The sequence below is a fragment of the Chelmon rostratus genome, chromosome 15 (assembly GCF_017976325.1).
Source record: "Chelmon rostratus isolate fCheRos1 chromosome 15, fCheRos1.pri, whole genome shotgun sequence".
Classification (NCBI taxonomy): Eukaryota; Metazoa; Chordata; class Actinopteri; order Chaetodontiformes; family Chaetodontidae; genus Chelmon; species Chelmon rostratus.
The window spans coordinates 213,575-232,806 of record NC_055672.1 but is presented as its reverse complement, the minus strand read 5'-3'; the positions used below and the strand labels follow the sequence as shown (position 1 = coordinate 232,806).

At 44.2% G+C, this 19,232-nt stretch overlaps 1 protein-coding gene across 2 annotated transcripts in view; it reads right to left on the bottom strand.

Moving 5' to 3' along the window:
• Window positions 1-1,462: 1,462 nt before the first annotated feature.
• Window positions 1,463-19,232, bottom strand: part of mipol1 (mirror-image polydactyly 1) — a 51,373-nt gene continuing 33,603 nt past the window's right edge. The window contains exons 12-15 of one of the 2 annotated variants that reach the window (XM_041953411.1): window positions 15,619-15,672; window positions 11,459-11,550; window positions 5,636-5,830; window positions 1,463-2,062 (exon numbers count right to left, since the gene is read on the bottom strand). In XM_041953411.1, coding sequence (XP_041809345.1) covers window positions 1,996-2,062; window positions 5,636-5,830; window positions 11,459-11,550; window positions 15,619-15,672 — 408 coding nt within the window. In that variant the 3' untranslated portion in view covers window positions 1,463-1,995. The remainder of the gene's footprint in view (window positions 2,063-5,635; window positions 5,831-11,458; window positions 11,551-15,618; window positions 15,673-19,232) is intronic. The other variant, XM_041953410.1, reaches the window with a different exon arrangement.

Genomic DNA, 19,232 nt, shown 5'->3' with positions numbered 1-19,232 from the left:
AAACCAGGTGAGCTTCCACAGTTTAGCGTCTGTGTATTAACAGTGAACGAGAAGAGAAAAGACGAGTTATCAGAACAAAGACGTGAAACAGCACCGAGACGAGCCCGAAAACTCCTGGAACAAAGTCAGAGATGAGACCAAACCAGAGCTTTCTGTCCATCAAACATCTCAGAGTCCAGGTCTCCGCTGATCCAGTGTCCAGTCCTTGTGTTTCTGGGTCTGAGCAGCTCTCGTCTTCTTCTCGGTCTCCCTCAGTCGTGGTTTCTTTGCTGCAGTTGGAGCATAAAGGTCTGATTCACTCAGTCTCCTCCTTCAGGTGGTGTTGAGACGTGTCTGCTGCTTGAACTCTGCAGCATCAATCTGAGCTCCTGGACCAGGGTCCTCCTGGTCTTCAGTCCTGGATCAGGCCTCATCAGAGCCTTTGATGGTTTTTGTGACTGATCTTGAAGATACATTCAAAGATCTTTAAACTTTGCTTCCAAAGTTGACACGTTTGTTTTTCTGGTGAGTGTTGCTCTGAGTTTATTTCTGCCGTTCACTCGTCTTTTATTTGGTGTTCAGTTATTTCTGGTCAGTTGCAGTGAAAGCATTCGTCATTTTCCGTTAAACTGTCAGTTTGACCGAGCTGTTGAAAGTTGTCAAAGTTAAGTTTTAATTTGAAGTTTTTCGGGAACATTAAGTCAGAGCAGCTTCTTTACATTTGTCACCGCGATCCTCAGAAATTAATTTGAGCAGAAACAGGAGAGTTTAAAAGACAAACCTTAAATCAACAGATGAACTAAAAGGCGGACTGATCTTCAATTAGAGCCAAAGAGACGAGGAGGAGGAGGAGGAGGAGGAAGAAGAGGAGGAGGAGGAAGAAGAGGAGGAGGAGGAGGAGGAGGAGGAAGAGGAGGAGGAGGAGGAGGAGGAGGAAGAAGAGGAGGAGGAGGAGGAGGAAGAAGAGGAGGAGGAGGAAGAAGAGGAGGAGGAGGAGGAGGAGGAAGAAGAGGAGGAGGAGGAAGAAGAGGAGGAAGAGGAGGAGGAGGAGGAAGAAGAGGAGGAGGAGGAGGAGGAGGAAGAAGAGGAGGAGGAGGAGGAGGAGGAGGAAGAAGAGGAGGAGGAGGAGGAGGAGGAAGAGGAGGAGGAGGAGGAGGAGGAGGAGGAGGAAGAAGAGGAGGAGGAGGAGGAGGAAGAAGAGGAGGAGGAGGAGGAGGAGGGTTACCTTCACTGCAGAGACACTGAAACAAGATGAACATCGGACCCAAAAAGAAGTTTCATCAGTCCTGTAACGAGTAAAAGCTGCTCATTAAAACACGAATGATGTCAGCAGATAATCAGAGTTATTAACTGCAGCTTTAGAGATTAAACATTAAAACTTAAACACTGAAACAAACCTGCATCTCATAAAAAACGAGTGTTTTCAGAAGAGGCATCATTAAACCACGTAAATATATAAATATTATATACATATAAATAAAACTGCAGTTTTTTCAGTTCATGTCAGATCGTCAACAGTTATGACACTTCTTAATAAACATGAATGAAAATGTACGATTGAGATTTTATTTCATGTCTTGATCAAATAAAGAAAAAAGAATACAGTCAATCCATAAAATCATGTTTAGGACAGAATATGCTAACAGATAAAGACATGATGCTACAAATAGAAGAAACAAAGCAAAGACAAAAAAAATGTCATTATTTTAACGTCCGAGAATAATTTCAAAGAGCTCATTAAAAATATTTCATTATTAAACCAGAATGTAAACATGAAGGAAAAAACAACTTTTTTTGTTTTTTATAAAAGTTTAAGATGCTAAACATCAAAAAAGTTGGAAAAAGAGTATCAGAGAATCCTTCGTAGGCTGGTCACAGCAGAAATATATGAAATAAAATGTTTATAAACAGTCAAAACAGAAAAAATAAGAAGAAAATAGAAAAACAGATCATCAGATTATCAGCAATCAGTTTGCAGAAAGGACGCAGAAAATGTAAAATAGAAGTGAGAGGAGATCAGATGACAGCTCGGAGCCTCCCTGTCCCGACTTTCTTCCTCAAAACCTCAACCAGACGCTCCAACCTGAGGAGGAGGAGGAGGAGGAAGAATCATTAGTCTGTCAGTAAAATATTATTCCAACAACCCTGCAGGACCTGGTGTCTGGGGGAGGAATGGGGGAGGAAGGGGTAAGAAAGCAAACATACTGACAGGACAGAGGAGTGATTGATGGGGGAGGGGGGGCCACTGAAACACTCTGACAGAGTGGAGGAGCTCAATGAGCTCGTGTCTTCGCCCCCAGCGACCACATTCCTACCAGCCCTGAAGACCTGCAACCAGCACTTCATCAGCCCTCTCATCATCTCTACCTGCAGTGACCATGTCTCTTCCTGCAGTGGTCATGTCTCTTTCTGCAGGGACCATGTCTCTTCCTGCAGTGACCATGTCTCTATCTGCAGTGATCATGTCTCTTTCTGCAGTGGTCATGTCTCTTCCTGCAGTGACCATGTCTCTACCTGCAGTGGTCATGTCTCTATCTGCAGTGGTCATGTCTCTATCTGCAGTGGTCATGTCTCTTTCTGCAGTGACCATGTCTCTACCTGCAGTGACCATGTCTCTATCTGCAGTGGTCATCTGTACCTGCAGTGACCATGTCTCTTCCTGCAGTGGTCATGTCTCTACCTGCAGTGACCATGTCTCTACCTGCAGTGACCATGTCTCTTCCTGCAGTGGTCATGTCTCTTCCTGCAGTGACCATGTCTCTTCCTGCAGTGACCATGTCTCTACCTGCAGTGGTCATGTCTCTTTCTGCAGTGGTCATGTCTCTATCTGCAGTGGTCATGTCTCTTTCTGCAGTGACCATGTCTCTACCTGCAGTGACCATGTCTCTTCCTGCAGTGGTCATGTCTCTTCCTGCAGTGGTCATGTCTCTTTCTGCAGTGACCATGTCTCTACCTGCAGTGGTCATGTCTCTATCTGCAGTGGTCATGTCTCTTCCTGCAGTGACCATGTCTCTACCTGCAGTGACCATGTCTCTACCTGCAGTGGTCATGTCTCTTCCTGCAGTGGTCATGTCTCTATCTGCAGTGGTCATGTCTCTACCTGCAGTGACCATGTCTCTTCCTGCAGTGGTCATGTCTCTACCTGCAGTGACCATGTCTCTTCCTGCAGTGGTCATGTCTCTTCCTGCAGTGGTCATGTCTCTTTCTGCAGTGACCATGTCTCTTTCTGCAGTGGTCATGTCTCTATCTGCAGTGGTCATGTCTCTTTCTGCAGTGACCATGTCTCTACCTGCAGTGGTCATGTCTCTTCCTGCAGTGGTCATGTCTCTACCTGCAGTGGTCATGTCTCTTCCTGCAGTGGTCATGTCTCTTTCTGCAGTGACCATGTCTCTACCTGCAGTGACCATGTCTCTTTCTGCAGTGACCATGTCTCTACCTGCAGTGGTCATGTCTCTTTCTGCAGTGACCATGTCTCTTCCTGCAGTGACCATGTCTCTTCCTGCAGTGACCATGTCTCTACCTGCAGTGGTCATGTCTCTTCCTGCAGTGGTCATGTCTCTAAATGAACTGTGGACGTTTCTACCCGTAGTGGCTAAAGTTTTCACTTGCAGGGACGTAGTTCATACCTGCAGTCTTTCGTGAAGACAGTTGTTTGTTACACATTGTTACATAATGTTACATTCATACATGCAGTGACAAGTTTCTTTACAGAGTCATGAAATTTCTACCAAAGTGACATAGTTCCTGCCCACAGTGATGACATTTAAACCACGCTTCTGCCTGCAGCGGCTACTTTTGTACATTTGAATTGTTCTCCTGTAGTGACCAGGTTTAGACTCCAGTGAAGACATTTCACACGGTGGATTGTGGGTGAAGTCTGTAGATTTCTCTGACTAACACAGAGAATATTAACAGCCTGAGTGCAGAGAGAGAAAAAGGAAAAGCAGGAAATTGAGATGAAGCTGAAATGAAGGAGGGAGGAGTTGGAAAATTGACCCTGGATGACTTTCGAACACTCGTTGATGCTCTCTTTCTCGCTCTCTCTCCAAACCAAATTAAACTTCCCATCTCTAATAACCACCAGATTTCTATCACCCCCTCCCCTCCAGAGAGCAAATATTCCTCGCTCCACTATTCAGAAACTTGGGAGGCTCTTCAGAGCCGGCCGCCCCCCCCGCTGGCAGCCAAATTAGAGCGGCGGGTTTGAGCCCAGGAGGACGGCGCGGGACGCAGACGGACGACTTAAGCTGTTTTCATCATGAATCTCATCCCTTCATCTTCACACTGATGAGATGAGAAGCAGCAGAAGAAGTCACGTTATTCAGCATCCGACCGTCATCCTGTACGAGACGAAATCTGAAGGATTAATTCTTTCCGATCAACTCGGCAGCAGAGACGCTCGCATCGATGTCCACTGAATATGAATCATCAAACCAAATCTCTTTAGTCCCACGCGCTTAGCCGGTCTTTGAACACATCCCAGAGTCTCTGGTGGCCGCGGCAACATGCGAGCAGCAACAAGTTTGTGGTGACGGGGAAAACGGCGTCGGCCCTCAGATCCTCTCTCTCCTTTTCAGCTTGTGACCATAAAAACAGGTTGTGGCTGGTGAGGCCAGAGGGTCGACTCAAGACCTCTGGAGGCACAAAGCAGCCAATAAGAAAACAAAGAAAATTAAAAATACATCCAAACCTCATGACTCCTCAGATTTGTCTCTGAACCCGCAGTCCAGGCTGCGTTCTGCCGACATGACCGAGAATCACTGAAGATAAATGATGAATATTAAATGAAGTCCATGATATTACATTTACATTGAAATTTGAACCCTGGACTCTCCCTCTTAGGACAGATCGTATCAAACATCCTGTCCGGGGGGGGTCACTGCGGCCTTGGCATTAACACACACAGACTGTTTGAACACAACGTGTCACATCAGATACAAATTTAAATGATTTCATGCTAAAACAACCTAAAAATCTCCTTAAACAACCAAGAACTGTGTGACAGAAGTACAGACTGAGCTACAACAACGACTGCATCACTTTCTGCAGCAAAGATCTGACTTCACAGACCAGAGTCAGCTGTTTTACAATCAGAACAGCGTTTTCACTCTTCAGTGTGGACTTCAGGGACGGTTAATAAAATCATTACTGAGAGCAGAAAGCAGAACTGTTCATACATCTGATGCTTCCTGTATTTCCTACGTTCCACTGATGAAATAAAACCACCAAGACAAAACTGACACAGTGACGTCACCTGGCTCATCATCAGCCAATCAAAGGCCTTGAGGCTCTTTAGCCTCAGTGTGATGTCATCACCCCCCTCCCTGCGTGTGTGTGTTTGTGAGGATACTGATTATCAAAAAAAAAGCCTTGTTCTGCACTTTAAGTTTGACTGAAATGTATTAAAGCTTGTTTTCTACGAGCCGCTCTCTTCCACTTTCTGATTCTTTACGTAGAGTCGACGTGACTGACAACACGTCCAGAGCTGAAAACCACTGGAGGTGTCTCTGTTAAACATGTTAAACAGGAACAAAAACTGCTCACACAAAGATGGAGGAACATTATTCTTGGAAACATCAGTGTTAAAATGTGCCTTCACTGGATCGAACCAGAAAAAACAGACCCACGGAGTTGTGTTATCAAGGTAGAATCTAACCTGCGGACTCTCTCGCCGGCCTCTCGCTCCGCCTCCTGACAGCGCTGAAGCTCCGCCTCCATGCTCTGCTTCTCCTTCCACAGCTGCTGCACCTGGACCAGCAGCGGCGGGGCCTGATGGTCTGCCACCAGCGAACCTGCAGGAGAGACGCCATCACTGGGCAGCGAGGGAGGGGGGGCGAGGAGGTCCTGAGAGCTGAGACAGGAGGAGGAGGAGGAGGAGGAGGAGGAGGAAGAGGAGAGGCTTACTACTTTGTTTTCTGTCGTTTCAGTCTATTAGTTCAGACCCACTGAAAGAGTGACGCCTGTCAGTCAGTCAGAGGGGTCGCAATGCACACATGTCTGACTAACCTGCGATCACTGCTCATCATCATCATCATCATCATCATCATCATCAGCGGCATGTCACATAAACACTCTTTACGCATCATAGTCGTCTTCAGCATCTCTAACTTACCACCAACTTGTATTACATCATCAGCTGAGCAGCCAATCAGCAGAAGAGAGAGTTACGAAGCGTTAAAGCCTGAAGGAAGAGGGATCTTTACCAGCCGGGAACATACTGATGAAGTTTCTGTGTGTTTAAACTTCAAATATTACATTTAGACCTGAGAGGAGATGAGACCCTGACCCTTATCTTACCTTATCTTACCTTATCTTAAGTCACAATGGATGTGAGTGAAATGTGTTCAAAAGTATGAAATGATGAATTCCAAGTCTGAGATTGAATCTTTGACTCAGCACCGACATTAATGTTGTTGTCAGTACATTTAAATAAAGTTTTCAGCTGAATGGCACAGTGATGGGCATCAGGACATATTAAACCTTTGCTGGGGGGGGGGGTGACCTCCTCACTGCGATGGAGCTGATAGTTAATCAATCAGCCGTGATATTGATAGCTTCTGAGCAGGCTTCAGGTTAATTAAAGGTAAACAGGGCTGGAACAGACAGCAGAGGACAGAACAAAGGACACATTTCCCAGTTCACCCAGTTTAACCGACTTCACCTCAGACTGGTTTCTGCCCGCTGACGATTCACAGCTAACACGATTATTTTATTTCTTCATTCTTCGGTTGATTCTCGACCCCCCCATGTAGTTTCTAAAATGCCAAAGCACTTCTTACATACAGCAGGTCTAGACCAGGGGGGGGTCCTCAACCTCAGACTCAGCTGGAGAGGTCGAGGAGGAGAGAGGAGCTCACCAACCGAGCTGGGGGGGGGGGGGGCACTGAGCTCCTAAACCTACAAACAGCAGGTCAAAGGTCAGCGGAGGGTCAGTCTTGTTCCTGACCTGCATCGAATGAAGTTTTAGTCAAACAGATGTTTGGTCAGAGCCACAGCTGTTCTGGATCTACAGGAGATCCAGATCCGGATCTACAGGAGATCCAGATCCAGATCTACAGGAGATCCAGATCCAGATCCAGACAGAAATCAGCTGAGATCCAACAGGGACCTTTCAATCATGATGCTATCACCTGTTATCAATCAGCCTGTTTACCTGTGGAATGATCCAAACAGGTGTTTTTGGAGCGTTCCACATCTTTCCCAGTCTTTAGCTGCTCCTGTCACAACGTGTTTGAAACGTGTTGCTGCATCACATTCAGAATAAGCAGATTTTTACAGAAATCAATGAAGCTGACTGGGCTCATATTTCGTAGGAAGCACTCGCCCATGATTTCCAGATACTGGGCAAAATGTTTCTGGTGTCTAGTGTTCACACTGTCTTTTGTGTGAGGAGGATGTGAAACAACATTCAGGCCCATTCATGAACCAGTATGATGACAGAAAGCATTAGAGCCATCAGGAGAGCGAGAGCCTGTGAAGCTCCTCACATGTTGTTGTGATGTCAGCTGCAGGCAGGTGCTGCTGTTCTCTACAACCTGTTTCCTCTTTCCATTAACATGCTGAGTTAGCTGTTAGCTGCTCCTGTTAGCAGTGGACTCATGGATGCGCAGACTGAATCACTGTGATACTGATGATTCTCAGTCCTGCAGAGTCTTCTTCTCTGGTTTCTCAGTGGATTCCTGGAGGTTTGTTCTGGATCATCAGAAACAATGATCTCCACAGGAAGTGATGTCACACTGAATCAGATCAACATGTGTTTCATGTCTGTATGTTCACATCTGACTGATTCTGAGGAGTTTTCACTCTGATTCACCTCCTGCAGAATCTCTGCCTCCTTCAACTCTCCGGCGCCCCCCTGAGGAGCCCTCAGTCCGGCTGACTGTTGCAGACCAGATCCTTTAACTTCACCAGGGTTGAAATGAGTTTAATGAATGAAGACCTCAGTGAAGACTTCATTCTGTAATGTTTTTATGTTCTAATTATGATCAGACTCGTGTTTGTAAAATAGGACTTTTTAAAAAACCAAGCGCACCCACGCACGCCAAATGAAGAGCAACAACATGAGAAATGAGTTTTTACTTTCCAAAAAACATGGAAATAAAGCCAAAATCCAGACCTCCCCCCCACCTGCTGATTTCCCCCCCGCCTGCGCCTCTGCAGGCGTTCAGCATCAATCCTGATGATGTATGGAGACTCACAGTTTGGACAGCGTGGACAAACAGCACGACTCACTTCTAACATGACTGCTCTGCTGCAGAGCTTTACGGCCGTTTTACATGAACGGAACATTTTGTTGGTGATTCGTTAGCCGACCTCGTCACGTCGGTTTACTGCAGCCGCAGAATGAACGGTGCTCCCGTACGATGAGGGTACAGAGATGTGTATCAGCATACACTCAATGTTAGAGGTTTAGGACGCTCAGGCTTGAATTTCCAACAGGAAGTGTAAATAATAGCCTTTTTAATCAGGCTTTTACTTTGGAACAACCCTTCACTGTTCTTGATATTTTATAGTTACTCATATCAAACACCTGATTTATTGTTTTTGTTCGGCTGAATGTGTTTTTATTCCTGTTTTAATCATTTTGTGTTGCAGGTCTGTGTGTCACATTCTGTATCAATAAAGTTATTCAAATTATTTCAGCTTCAAGATGCTTTTGGCAAATGAGGTCAAACACACACACACACACACACACACACACACACACACACACACACACACACACACACACACACACACAGCGCCCTGTGATGTTTGTATTAAACCTTCAGTCTGTGTTTACCTCTCTCTCTTTCATCTGATTGGTCAAAACCAAACACAAAGGAAAGGAGGAGGAATCCTCTGAGCAAACACACGCACGCACGCACGCACGCACGCACGCACGCACGCACGCACGCACGCACGCACGCACGCACGCACAGAGAGAGTTTGTGTGAATATATTTATCCAGCAGCCGAAGATATTCAGATTCTCAGCTTGTCTGAATGCCCACAGGTTAGTCAGAGAGTTCAGGTTACATAGGTAACCAGGCCACACCGGCACATGCCCTGTAGTAACCTCTGGACTGTAAATCTGCTGACCTTAAATATTATTTTCCTTTTTCCATATATTTATTTACCTCTCAGTTATTTTCCTGTAAGTGGATCGCAAAAAAACATCAGGCTCTAAATGTTGACTGTTCTTCAAACTGCAGGAATAAAATTCTGCTGAATGCAACTTGACTTCTTGTCAGCGTAAAATTAATCAAACTCATGAAGTATACCAACTCAAACAATGTTGTGTTGATTGATTATCTCTAACATAACATCTCTAACCCTAACCCTAACCCTGCTCCGAAGCAGATTAGGTGTGCCGCATAAGTTACCATGGAGATTTACTCCAGTAAGAAGTGAACCATCTTCGTAACCCTGACAACACTGGGTTAAACCTGAAGTCACCTTGATAACCACAAATCCTGTTTCATAGTCCAAGAAACATGAAACAAAAACTCTGCGAGTGGACAGATGCTGCTGGAGGGAAAACAGACTATCTTTGTACTTTTGGTGAACTCGGCCTTTAATTCATTGTGAAAATTGGGACATTGATGTTGACAGTATGAGGACATGACTGTGCGTCAACCTCCATAAGTCCTGCAATATTCCGTTGGCTGGAAGAAATGACTACATCAGTCATTTCATAATCAATATCACCCTGACCTCTGCTTCTAGCCCCAGACCTCTACATCTACTCCCCAGACCTCTACATCTAGTCCCCAGACCTCTATATCTACTCCCCAGACCTCTGCATCTAGTCCCCAGACCTCTGCATCTAGTCCCCAGACCTCTACATCTAGTCCCCAGACCTCTACATCTACTCCCCAGACCTCTACATCTACTCCCCAGACCTCTACATCTAGGACGCACGCACGCATGCACGCACGCACGCACGCACAGAGAGAGTTTGTGTGAATATATTTATCCAGCAGCCGAATATATTCAGATCCTCAGCTTGTCTGAATGCCCACAGTTTAGTCAGAGAGTTCAGGTTACATAGGTAACCAGGCCACACCGGCACATCCCCAGACCTCTACATCTACTCCCCAGATCTCTACATCTAGTCCCCAGACCTCTACATCTACTCCCCAGACCTCTACATCTACTCCCCAGATCTCTACATCTAGCATCAGACCTCTGCAGTTTGTCCTCACATCCCTGCAGCTAGTCCACATACCTTCGCAGCTCGTCCTCAGACCTCTACAAACAGTGCCCTGATCTCTACAACTAGTCCTCAGACCTCTAGAATTAGTCTCCAGAAGCAACAGTTGAAGCTTGGGAAGTAAAATCACGGTATGATAATACGTCAGTATTAAGTCCACGATACGATATTAATAGCAATATTTAAAAAAAGGAAGGAAGAAAGAAAAATGTCCTTTATTAATAAATGAGTGTATACAGCATTTTTATTCATATAAATTAGTTTTTAATTTAAAGTTCTTCCTTCCTAGTCTACGCGTGTGTTACTTCCAGGCTGGATTATTGCGGTTCCTTACTATCAGGCTGTCCCAATTCGTTGCTAAATACTCTCCAGCTAATCCAGAATGCTGCGGCACGTGTTCTGACAAAAACCAGGAAAAGAGACCATATTTCTCCGATGTTAGCCGCTCTGCACTGGCTCTCTGTAAAATCCTGAATAGAATTTAAAATCCTTCTCCTTACAAAGCATTAAATGGTCAGGCACCATCTTATCTTAAAGAGCTCATAGCACCCTGTTACTATTATTATTATAAGCTTACAGTTAGGGCCGGCTCAGGCTTGCCTTGGACCAGCCCCTAGCTATGCTGCCATAGGATTAGACTGCAGAGGGACTTCCAATGACACCCAAACCTCCTCTGTTCTTCTCTCCCTCTAACATCTGTCTGCGCTCCTGTCCTATCAAGACATGTTACTGACTTGGCTTCTTCCCCCGAGTCTTTGTGTTTTCTCGTCTCGCAGGTCTGAAAGGAGAGCGGCTGAACCTGGACTACTGAGTTCACCTGCCGGACATCCACTGCAACTTTTATTACTATTAGCTGAACTAGCATTATTATCAGATCAATAGCTGCTAAAAGGAAGTTTTTCCTCGCCGCTCTCTCCAGGTGTTTGCTCATGATGGATCTTTTGGGTCTCTGTAGATAAAGTTTGGTCTGTTTCGGCTCTATATGGAAAGAGTCCTGAGAGAACTTTGGTTGTGATTTGGCGCTGTATGAATAAAACTGAACTGAATTGAATCACTTTGATGATTGTGTCACTGTGGCTGTTGTGGTCAGTGTAATAATCTGATTACAATAACAATATATTTACAGTATTGATGTGTAAATGACAGAGTGTTGGAGAATCACAAGCTGAACCTGGCGCTCTCTTCATGGTCACTTTCAGCTCATGGTTTATTGGTCCGGACTCAACTTCTGCTTCACGCTCATAGCGCCCTGATGTCAGACAATAAAGCTGTTAAATAGTCTCACCTGTGACTGGTTTTTAGCACTGGTAGCTCCGCCTCCAGCCAATGCCTGTCCTCTAGAGCTCCGCCTCTCTCCCCATGAAGCCTCGGCAGCTCCTGATTGGATAAAACTCACAATCAATCACATCGATCTCCTGACAGTCCTCTCTTTTGAATTCACATCAGCAGTATCACAGCAGAACAAATCCTCTGTGATGATGATGATGATGATGATGATGATGAAGTACAGCCATTTATCAGGTGGTAAAGGTTCGCTCTAACTGCGTATCAGCCCTGTCAATCATGCTGTACGTTGATAGAGAAGATTTAAAACCTTAAAGTCACACATGTTTGTCAGAACTAATCCATGGATCAGACCTTGATCTTAGTCAGACTGGCTGTTTAAATTAAGGATTACTTAACTAACTGACTAATTAACAAACAACATACTTCATAATGTGATTTCAATTTGATCAGCACGCCTTCACAGTCAGCTCCCAGACCGAACCTCCAGGTGCATTCTGGGAATGAAAGCGCTCAGCAGGTGCAGTTTAACGGTGGGATTTCTGGGTTCAGTAAATTATTGATAATGCTGATTAGAGAATATGTGATGATCAAACATCACAGTATTGATCAAACATCACAGTATTGATCAAACATCACAGTATTGATCAAACATCACAGTATTGATCAAACATCACAGTACTGATCAAACATCACAGTATTGATCAAAACATCACAGTATTGATCAAACATCACAGTGATGATCAAACATCACAGTATTGATCAAACATCACAGTATTGATCAAAACATCACAGTATTGATCAAACATCACAGTATTGATCAAACATCACAGTGACAATCGAACATCACAGTATTGATCAAACTTCACAGTATTGATCAAACATCACAGTGACAATCGAACATCACAGTATTGATCAAACATCACAGTGCTGATCAAACATCACAGTGCTGATCAAACATCACATTATTGATCAAACATCACAGTATTGATCAAACATCACAGTATTGATCAAAACATCACAGTATTGATCAAACATCACAGTATTGATCAAACATCACATTATTGATCAAACATCACAGTGATGATCAAACATCACAGTACTGATCAAATATCACATTATTGATCAAACATCACAGTACTGATCAAACATCACAGTGATGATCAAACATCACAGTATTGATCAAACATCACAGCACTGATCAAACATCACAGTATTGATCAAACATCACAGTACTGATCAAACATCACAGTATTGATCAAACATCACAGTATTGATCAAACATCACAGTATTGATCAAACATCACAGTACTGATCAAACATCACAGTGACGATCAAACATCACAGTACTGATCAAACATCACAGTACTGATCAAACATCACAGTGACGATCAAACATCACAGTACTGATCAAACATCACAGTACTGATCAAACATCACAGTATTGATCAAACATCACAGTATTGATCAAACATCAGTGATGATCAAACATCACAGTATTGATCAAACATCACATTATTGATCAAACATCACAGTATTGATCAAACATCACAGTACTGATCAAACATCACAGTATTGATCAAACATCACAGTATTGATCAAACATCACATTATTGATCAAACATCACAGTATTGATCAAACATCACAGTATTGATCAAATGTTTTCCTCAGTGACCCTTCTGCTGTCTGTCAGTCGCTTCGGTGCTACAGCTCTGTAGAAGAAAGCCACAATCACCTTGTGCCTCCTCATCTCTTGCCTCCTCACCTATTCTCACCTCCTGCTCACAGAGCTGCTGCTGCAGGGCCTGAACCTGCGGGCTGACAGTTACAGGTCGGGGAACCTCACACTGTTTCTCTGGTCAAACAGTGTGGAGGTCGACTCCAGCAGGGATTATAGACCTGATCCTGACCTCCTCCTCCTCCTCTATGCTAATTAAAGCACTCAAGGTCTGTGAGTTTAAAGTGAGACATCAAAAGAGAAACCAAACCCAGAGAGTCAATATGTGTCTTCTCCAGCAGGGCCGGAGGAGATGCTTCAAAAGAACCGCTCCACAAATTAATCAGAATAATTTCCAAATGAGATGATCAGTGAGCAGAAGCGAAGCCGAGCTGACCTTTAACATGAGGAGCTGAGGTCAATTAAAGGGGGAGGACGGGGAGGAGGTAATAAAACTAACCGTCCTGGACCTTTAACTGTGAGGAGTCAATGAAAGAAGGGGAGGAAGGGAGAGAAGGGGTCGGTCAGGATGAGGAGCTGAGAGATGTATGGGTGAGGAGGAAATGAGGGGAACCTTTAATTAGCATAGAGGAGGAACAGGATGATGGGAGGTGAAAGGTGCAGAGGGGTGAGGAGGACGGGAGGAGAGTAGTTAATGAAAGGAAACTACTCTGACCTTTAACATGAGGAGTTAAAGGGGCAGTTCACAACAAATTAGCCCCCAGATTCAGCCCCCCAGTCAGCTGACAGCCGATTGAAGTCTGAGTGTTTGGTATTTGATTTGTTAATTTCTGTCAGTCTGTCCTTCCAGCAAGCAGCAGACGTCACATGATGAAAGTGTATAGAAGTTTATAGAAGGAGTCATGGCATCACTTCCTGTTTAACTTCCTGTGAAACTCAACACAACTAACTCTGCATGCCAACACTTCAATATTACTGTCTAATTTAGTCAACCTACAAACTTTGCTAGCCATAACAGTGTATAATACTTTATTAAGGTTAGTTCGCTAAATGTTAGGAGTAGTTTGTGTACTATCACGAAGCACAGCCGGTTTAATTCACTCCTCCTCATCCTCCAAGTTATCCCACCAAAATCTAAATGCTATTTCACAGAGGACTTAACACGACTACAGGCGACGTATTAGATTATAGTCGCAATTTATGTCTACATTCAAACTATTTCAGGTACAACCCTTAAAATGTGAGCAGCATGTAAACCAGGTTCAAAATCACTTTCAAACTAGGCTACGTTTGAACTAGCTGGTGCAACCCAGTGCTGATTTAAAGGTCCAATTTAAAGTTCTGGTTTAAATTCTGGTCTCAAGCTCTGGTTTAAGGTTCTGGTGTAAAGTTCTGGTTTAAAGCTCTGTCTTACAGCTCTGGTGTCAAGCTAAGGTTTAATGTTCTGGTTAAACGCTCTGGTTTAAAGTTCTGTTGAAAATGCTGGTTTAAAAGTCTGGCTTAAAGCTCTGGTGTAAAGCTCTGTTTGAAAGGTGTAGTGTACTCTGGTGTAAAGTTCTGGTTTAAAGCTCTGCTTCGAAGCAGTGGTGTAAAACTCAGGTTTAAAGCTCTCGTATAAAGTTCTGGTTTAAAGCTCTGGTTTCTGGTTCAGTTTGGTGTTTTGGCGGCTCTCTGACAGTCTGTCGGTTAATTTAACAGCAGCTGTTGGTGTTTCTGTTGGAAATTAAAAACCTCTCCAGGCTCTAATCCCCTCAGAGCCCTCCAGCCTAATTAACAGACTTCACGGAGAAAAAAAAGAGTGAGTGCAACATTAATAACAAAATTTAATATATTTCAGCAGAAGACAACAGACAGAGCTGCAGGAAGGAGACAGCAGAGAGGACGAAGAACAAAACAACAGATTCTACTGAAGATTTTACTGATTCTACTGAGAATCTGAAACCAGGCTGAACAACAGAACTGAAGTTCAACACCAGCTCATGACGGAATAATCGAATTACAGAATAAATAAATAAATAAGTTTATTAATAAATAAATTAATAATGAACTGACTGAGTTGATACCAGGAATTATAAGAATATCTCACGTCCTGGAACAAACACGTCCAAACCTCAGAAATACATCATGTAACAGATACAGATGGACCAGAAACTGTTACACTGGTATGATTTCATACTTCAGCACTTCAGATCTCATACTTTCTATACTTGTGAGGACCCTCACCGACGTCACACACACACACACACACACACACACACACACACACACACTCACACACTCACACACTCACACACACACACACACACACACACACACACCTATACACACACCCTGTTTGAATAACAAGTTGTTGGCAAACAAGCTGCACTGTCTCCACGGCAGGTTGTCATGACGATGGAGCCGACATCCCATCATCATCATCATTCAACACAGACCACGAGTTTGTATGGGAGAGAGAAAGAGAGAGAGTGTGTGTGTTTACCTTACTCGCCCTCTGCTCTCTCTCCTGAATCAGATCCTGTTCCAACAGTTTACACTGCGAAGAGACACAAACTGGATTCATTGATCTGATCAGCTGATCATTCACAGAAACTGTTCACACTAAACATCCTCACAAACACACGATCACCTGCAGAGACAGGAAGTCACACCTGCTGACTGCTGGAGCTCATTGGTTGGTTTCATTGATGAGCAGCTCAGCTTCCTGGATAGAGAGCCTTTGTTTTTGTTTGCCTTTCTGCTCTGTTTCTTATGTTCTCTGTTCCTCACTGTTCTCTGTTCCTCACTGTTCTGTTCCTCACTGTTCTCTGTTCCTCACTGTTCTCTGTTCCTCACTGTTCTGTTCCTCACTGTTCTGTTCTTCACTGTTCTGTTCTTCACTGTTCTCTGTTCCTCACTGTTCTGTTCCTCACTGTTCTCTGTTCTTCACTGTTCTCTGTTCCTCACTGTTCTGTTCTTCACTGTTCTCTGTTCTTCACTGTTCTGTTCTTCACTGTTCTCTGTTCCTCACTGTTATCTGTTCTTCACTGTTCTCTGTTCCTCACTGTTCTGTTCCTCACTGTTCTCTGTTCCTCACTGTTCTGTTCTTCACTGTTCTGTTCTTCACTGTTCTCTGTTCCTCACTGTTCTCTGTTCCTCACTGTTCTGTTCTTCACTGTTCTGTTCTTCACTGTTCTCTGTTCCTCACTGTTCTGTTCCTCACTGTTCTCTGTTCTTCACTGTTCTCTGTTCCTCACTGTTCTGTTCTTCACTGTTCTCTGTTCCTCACTGTTCTGTTCTTCACTGTTCTGTTCTTCACTGTTCTCTGTTCTTCACTGTTCTCTGTTCCTCACTGTTCTGTTCTTCCCTGTTCTCTGTTCCTCACTGTTCTGTTCCTCACTGTTCTCTGTTCCTCACTGTTCTGTTCCTCACTGTTCTGTTCTTCACTGTTCTCTGTTCCTCACTGTTCTGTTCCTCACTGTTCTCTGTTCCTCACTGTTCTGTTCTTCACTGTTCTCTGTTCCTCACTGTTCTGTTCCTCACTGTTCTCTGTTCCTCACTGTTCTGTTCTTCACTGTTCTCTGTTCCTCACTGTTCTGTTCCTCACTGTTCTGTTCTTCACTGTTCTCTGTTCCTCACTGTTCTGTTCCTCACTGTTCTGTTCCTCACTGTTCTGTTCTTCACTGGTCTCTGTTCCTCACTGTTCTCTGTTCCTCACTGTTCTGTTCTTCACTGTTCTCTGTTCCTCACTGTTCTGTTCCTCACTGTTCTCTGTTCCTCACTGTTCTGTTCTTCACTGGTCTCTGTTCCTCACTGTTCTCTGTTCCTCACTGTTCTGTTCTTCACTGTTCTCTGTTCCTCACTGTTCTGTTCCTCACTGTTCTCTGTTCCTCACTGTTCTGTTCTTCACTGTTCTGTTCTTCACTGTTCTCTGTTCCTCACTGTTCTGTTCTTCACTGTTCTGTTCTTCACTGTTCTGCTCTTCACTGTGTACATTTGTCAGGGTCAAGTGTCACAAGAATTCATCAGAAGCTATTTTGGTAATTAAACAATAATTTTTGTCATTTTTAAGCGAAAAGGCCAAACAGCTTCTAAAGAGTGATGTCACTGCACAGAAACACTAACATGATGTCATCAGATATGTCTGCATTCCGATCTGATCCGGACTCAGCAGGTCTGAGATTCAACGAGGACCCTGCAGAACCCGCATCAGTTTGCTGCTGCAGGGGTCGTTACTGCATATGAATATCAGTACTGATGTAATTCAAGATGATTATTGGAGCGAATCTTTATTCTGATCTGCTGATGACAAAGAATCAGACTCCGCCCACCTCTGCCCACAAAGCCAATTAAAAAACACCACACACAGTGTTCTCCATGTCTGTGTGTGTGTAACGTTCCTGTCTGCTTCCTCCAGCGTTAATAATGCAGACGTGCTGTCGATGCTCAGAAAATGAAGGATTTCATGAACATCACTGACCACTGAAAACATTCTGACGGGACTAATTATTGTTTATTTAGGTCTTTATGAATTCAAATAGATTCTGTTTGCAGCTCAGACATTTCTTGGTTATTTTTCAGGTTTTAAATCAAATGAAATTTTAAGATTAAACAAATCACTAAGATTAAGAGAAACAGTAAATTACTGTGAAAGATAAAGACGGATATGGATTTTTAAAAATAATAATTAGTTCTGGGTTCAGCCTTCGTGTCTCATCATCACTACAATCTTTCAAACATTTAGTCATTTTATTTTGTTGCTGTATTAACAATTAATCATTAAATTATTTGTATTTTTATTTCAGTGGATGTGAGGATTAAAATGAAGACCAATCAATTCAAATTATTCTCAAATCACAGAATCTTTACTTTAATTGACAGAATCTAATCTGCCCAGCGACAGGTGACTCCAACTGTCCGCGTCCTTTAGTAAATGAACTCAGACATGTTTAAAACATGTGGAATGGTCCTTTAAAGAGGACTCTGCCTGAGGGAATCAAACCGACAACCTTCCTGTGTGTGGAGTCCAGCTCATCCAGGTGAGCTTTAATAACCTGTGATTACCTGATATTAACTCAATAAACAGCGGCAGCAGCTGTCATATGAGGGCCGGAGAGAGGTAGAGACAGACAGGGAGCGCTGGGGGAGGTGCCTCCCCCACTTTTCTAATATTTCCCAGAAGTCCCGGCTGCAGCGGGGAGATAATCCCTGAGAGATGAGGAGAGGGAGCGAGGGATCGGCAAGCGGCGGGGGGGAGGAGAGGAATCCTCCAGCATGGAGTGTTCTCTCTCTTCTTCTTCTCCTCCAAGGATTACAGCGGCATTTGAAACATATTTCTGCACGCCGCGGCAGCGGAGCGAGGGCGGGATTAAGGTGTTACCATGGAGGGGTGGTGTTAACGCAGAGGGGCGGGGTGTTAAAAGATGGCGGAGTGGTGATATTGGTGGGGGTTAGCGGCAACCGGCTGGGGATACTGAAGTGAAACCAATACAGAAGCGGGTGTTGCGAGGTTAATGGAGGCAGGCGGGGTATTATGACAGCGATGGCTGGAAGGTCAACGAGGGGTCAGGTGTGAGGTGGGCGGGGGCGGAGCCAAGAAAGGTAAAGATGGAAGTGGTTCGAAGGGCTGCTTCATTACTACAGGTACCGCGAGCTGAAACGTTTCTTTAGTACTTGTTCCATCTCTTCAAGTACTTCAGCATAAGTACAAGTACTTGATCCCACATTGGAGTGGCAGCGATAATGGAGGCAGGCGAGGTTTTACACTCGCAGGGACGTGGTGCAGTGAGGCAGGTGTGAGGGGGTGGAGCCAGGAGAAGTAAAGATGGAGGTGTGTTGAAGGGTTGCTTCAATAATGTCAGTGAATTCCAGTCAAACACAGAGCGCTATGTCCCGTACAAACGCCCACGTCCTGCACGTCCTGTGCCAACAAAGTTTCAGTGTGAATCTGACTTCACCCTGATACCTTTGCTTTCTGCTGGACTACATTTCCCAGTAGTCCTAGCAGCATTGCTGGAGCATCTCTTTAGCAGGTGAACTGCATCTTCACTGAGTGAGTCTAGTGGCTGGTGACTATTGGTTAGTCCTGCTAAGGTTTAATGAACCAGATTCTTATTT